Source organism: Chenopodium quinoa, unplaced genomic scaffold, assembly GCF_001683475.1.
Source record: "Chenopodium quinoa cultivar QQ74 unplaced genomic scaffold, ASM168347v1, whole genome shotgun sequence".
In the NCBI taxonomy this organism is placed as follows: Eukaryota; Viridiplantae; Streptophyta; class Magnoliopsida; order Caryophyllales; family Amaranthaceae; genus Chenopodium; species Chenopodium quinoa.
In genome coordinates, this window is record NW_018744304.1 from 3,117,088 (window position 1) to 3,120,977 (window position 3,890).

The window sequence follows — 3,890 nt, forward strand, 5'->3', positions numbered from 1 at the left end:
CATCAATTATGGATTTGATTGAATTTACTTCTTTGAAATTTTTTGAATTAAATCAACAATTTAGGTTAGATTAATTTGATAGAAATTGAAAATTTGCAATCAAATTTAAAATGAGCAAATGAATATAAAATGAGCAAACCTAACTATTTGTAATAATATAAAAAACATATAATGAGAAAACATAATTAAATTGAGCAAATCCAAATATTTGAGTTGCAGAAGCAATGAAAATGAAAGAGGTAGCTGTAGCTAATGAGCAAATATTTAATTGCTCATTTATCAAATGAGCAAGTGGTTGTGCTTCTTAGATTGAGCACTTCTGTGTGCTATGATAATCTGAAATTACTGTGTGTGTGTGTGTGTAAGTGAGTGTAAGAGTGCATGTGTTAGAGTGTGTGTGTGTGTGTCTAAGAATGTATGGTTTTTGTAGGCAAATATGATATACTGAATGCTATATATGATAGGTTTTGCAAATCATAGTGAAGGGTAGCATTATCAACATTTACTCCTTTTCAAATCATCTAGTTTCTGCTATCAAAGCATTGAGTTCCTTGGTTTTCTTGCCTGCACACAAGCCCCAAACCCCTTCTTCTTGGTCTGTTTCCTGCACACCAACCACACTCCCTTCTTACACTTCCTTATACAAACCTATTCCCCCCTCCCCCCTCATCTTTCTGTTTGCAATTCTGATTCTGAATCTGGTTTAAGATCTATTTTAGATTCTGAAATTATTTTGTGTGTGTGTGTGTGTGTGAGTAAGTGTAAGAGTTATGCTGTAAGTAGTCATTAGTATGGTTAAAAACATGATTCAGCAACAAATATGAGATTTTTAATGAGCTTCCTTAAACTATTTTATGGAATTGTTACTAACCTGTTATTTCTATTATATTTAATGTCAGAAATGATGAGCAACAACGAAGAACTTGACAGTCATTCTAGTACCATCACAAATGTGGCAACTACTCCTACAATAGTAGTTTCTCCTAAAGTAGCACCTTTGCTCACTCCTGGAGGAACAAAAGAATGGCTTCCAATATGCCCCAATGAGTTGAAACCAGCTATAGGGATGAAGTTTAATAATCTTGAAGAGGGCCTTGAATTTTATAAAAGATACGCATTTGTTGTTGGATTCAACACAAGAAAGTCTACAATTAAAAGGCAAAGAAGAAGCAAAGAATTGAAATCACAGTATATCTTATGCAATAAAGAAGGATACAAAGAGAAAAGAAAGCCTACTGTTGAAAAAGATTTAAATAACAACGAAGGAGAAAGCAATGAAGAAAAAACTTCAATCAAAAGGAAGAGACTTGTTACTCGTGTTGGGTGCAAGGCACATATTGTCATAAAGCATTGTGATGATAACAAATTCATAGTGTCACAATTTCATGAGGGACATACTCATGCACTTTATACACCTAGTTGCAATCTCTTCCAAAAAGAAGGAAGAAAAATGAACATATTGCACAAAAAAATAATTGTGAATAATTCTAAGATACGACTTTCAAAGTCTCTTATGTTTCATGAATTCTCTATATGTTTTAATAAAAGTAGTATGCTCTTTTGAAAAATGAGCATTAAATTATTTGCTCATTTGACAAATTGTTTTGTTCTTTAAATAGGTGAATATTGGTCCTGTTGCAACTTTTCGAATGATGAAGGAAATTGTTGGAGGATATGATAACATCGGAGCATCTAAGAAAGATTTCAAAAATTTTCATAGAAATTTGAAAGCATACATTCAAGGAAGTGATGCTCAAATGTTCGTGGATAACTTTACCAACAAAAAGCTAATGTGGAGCGCTTTTTTCTTTGATTTTGAGATGGATGAAGATTATTGCCTTTGTAGAGCATTATGGGATGACCCCCTTTGTAAAAAGAGTTACGCTCTTTTTGGTGATATGGTATCCTTTGATACCACATACCAAACCAATAGGTAATTCATAAAAATCACAATTCATTTTTATGTTATAACTATAGCTTAAATTAATAACTTTGTTTTAAATGAACTTAGTATAACTGTTTGCTTATTTCACAAATGAGCATTGACTTATTTGCTCATTTCAGAAATGAGCATTCAATTATTTGCTCATTTGACAAAAAAGCAAACAGTTGTTTGCTTATTTCACAAATTAGCATTGAGTTATAAGCTCATTTGACAAATGAACAATCAATTATTTGCTCATTTGTCAAATGAGCATTGAATTATTTCAGTAGCTGATGACAATTCTGATTTCATAATCTGATTTCAGATTCTATTACAGATTGTGAGTGCGTGTATGTATGTGTATGTGTGTGTGTGTGCGTGTGTGTGTCTGTGTCTAAGTACGTGTGTCTGTGTATTTATGTGTGTGTGTAATTATTTGATCATTTAAAATTTAATTTGTATGTGTAAACAGGTACAACTTGGTGTTTACTCCATTTACAGGGGTTGACCATCATAAGAGCTGCATTACTTTTGTTGTTGGTTTCATAGCAAAGGAAGATATAGTGTCATTTGAGTGGTTGTTCAGATCATTTCTCAAAGCAATGGGTGGAAATGAACCGAATTGTATGATTACAGATCAAGATCCAGCAATGAAAATTGCTGTTAAAAGTGTGTTTAACAAGACTGAACATCGGTTCTGTATGTGGCACATAATGAAAAAGTTACCAGATAAGGTGGAGAAATCAATCATGCAAGAAGAAATTGGTTTCCTAAAAAAATTATGTACTTGTGTTTGGCATCTTGAAATTGAACCTGCTGAGTTTGAAAAAAGGTGGAACAAGGTGATGGTTGAATACCACTTGAAAGAACATGAGTGGTTAGGTTATATGTACAAGATAAGGAACAAGTGGATTCCGGCGTATTTCAGAGATGTGTTCCTTGGAGGAATAATGCGTACAACATCAAGATCCGAAAGCGAAAACAACTTTTTTAGCTCCTTTATCAATCCTCATGTGTCACTTGTTGAGTTTTACTTGAGATATGAAGCTGCAATTGATGCCTAGAGACACACTCAAGGTCAGAATGATAATGATTCAAAGCACAAATATCCTGAGTGCAAAACACCACTAGGGATAGAAAAGCATGCCTCACATTTATATACTAACTCTGTCTTTTATGAATTTCAATATGAGGTTGAAATTGCTTGTTTTTCTTGTGGTGTTAATGAATTGAAGAAAGAAAATGGATTGGAAGTTGCAAAAGTAAGTGAAGGAAATCGGATTAGAACATTTGATGTTGTGTTTAATCCAACTAACTATGACACCACATGTTCTTGCAAGTTATTTTATAGACAAGGTATTCCATGTAGACATATGATTTGGGTTTGGAAAGCAAAAAGGTTTGAAACCATTCCTGAGCAGTATATGCTACACAGATGGACTACTATGGCACTAAAAAAACCAATTTTTGACTTGCGTGGAAACCTGTTGGAGCAATGTGCTAATTTAATTGACAAGAAAAAATTGTTAAATGACTTATGGTCAGAGATACACACTTGTGTAAGTTTGGCAGAAGGAAATGATGAAGATATTCAAGATCTTGTGATAAATCTTCAAGGAATAAGAAAGGATTTGGAAGCTAAGAGGATTGCAAGAAATAATGAAACAACAGGAAGTGCAAACAACAAAGCACAAGACATTGAGCTATTGATTGGAGCTAATATGCCAACTGAAATAATTGTCAAACCTCCAAAAATTTCAAAGAATAAAGGGACTGGAGTTCATGTATCAAATGAAGAGACTTCAAAAGAGAAAGGGGTTGGGATTGATGTGCCAAATGTTGAAACCAGAGGTAGAAGTGCAAAAAGGCTGAAGGGAGAAAAAGAAAAGGCTGTAGAACAAAACCAGAAAAAGAAGAGATTATGTAGAGGTTGTGGTGAATTGAGTCACCATGATATTAGAAATTG

General features: G+C 33.4%; 1 protein-coding gene across 1 annotated transcript; it reads left to right on the plus strand.

Annotated features, from left to right (window-relative positions):
- Nucleotides 1-901: 901 nt before the first annotated feature.
- On the plus strand, nucleotides 902-2,988 carry LOC110695801 (protein FAR1-RELATED SEQUENCE 5-like). Its single transcript, XM_021873032.1, has 4 exons — nucleotides 902-1,330; nucleotides 1,620-1,933; nucleotides 2,250-2,264; nucleotides 2,397-2,988. The coding sequence occupies exons 1-4, from the start codon at nucleotides 902-904 to the stop codon at nucleotides 2,986-2,988; spliced, it is 1,350 nt and encodes a 449-aa protein (XP_021728724.1).
- Nucleotides 2,989-3,890: the final 902 nt, after the last annotated feature.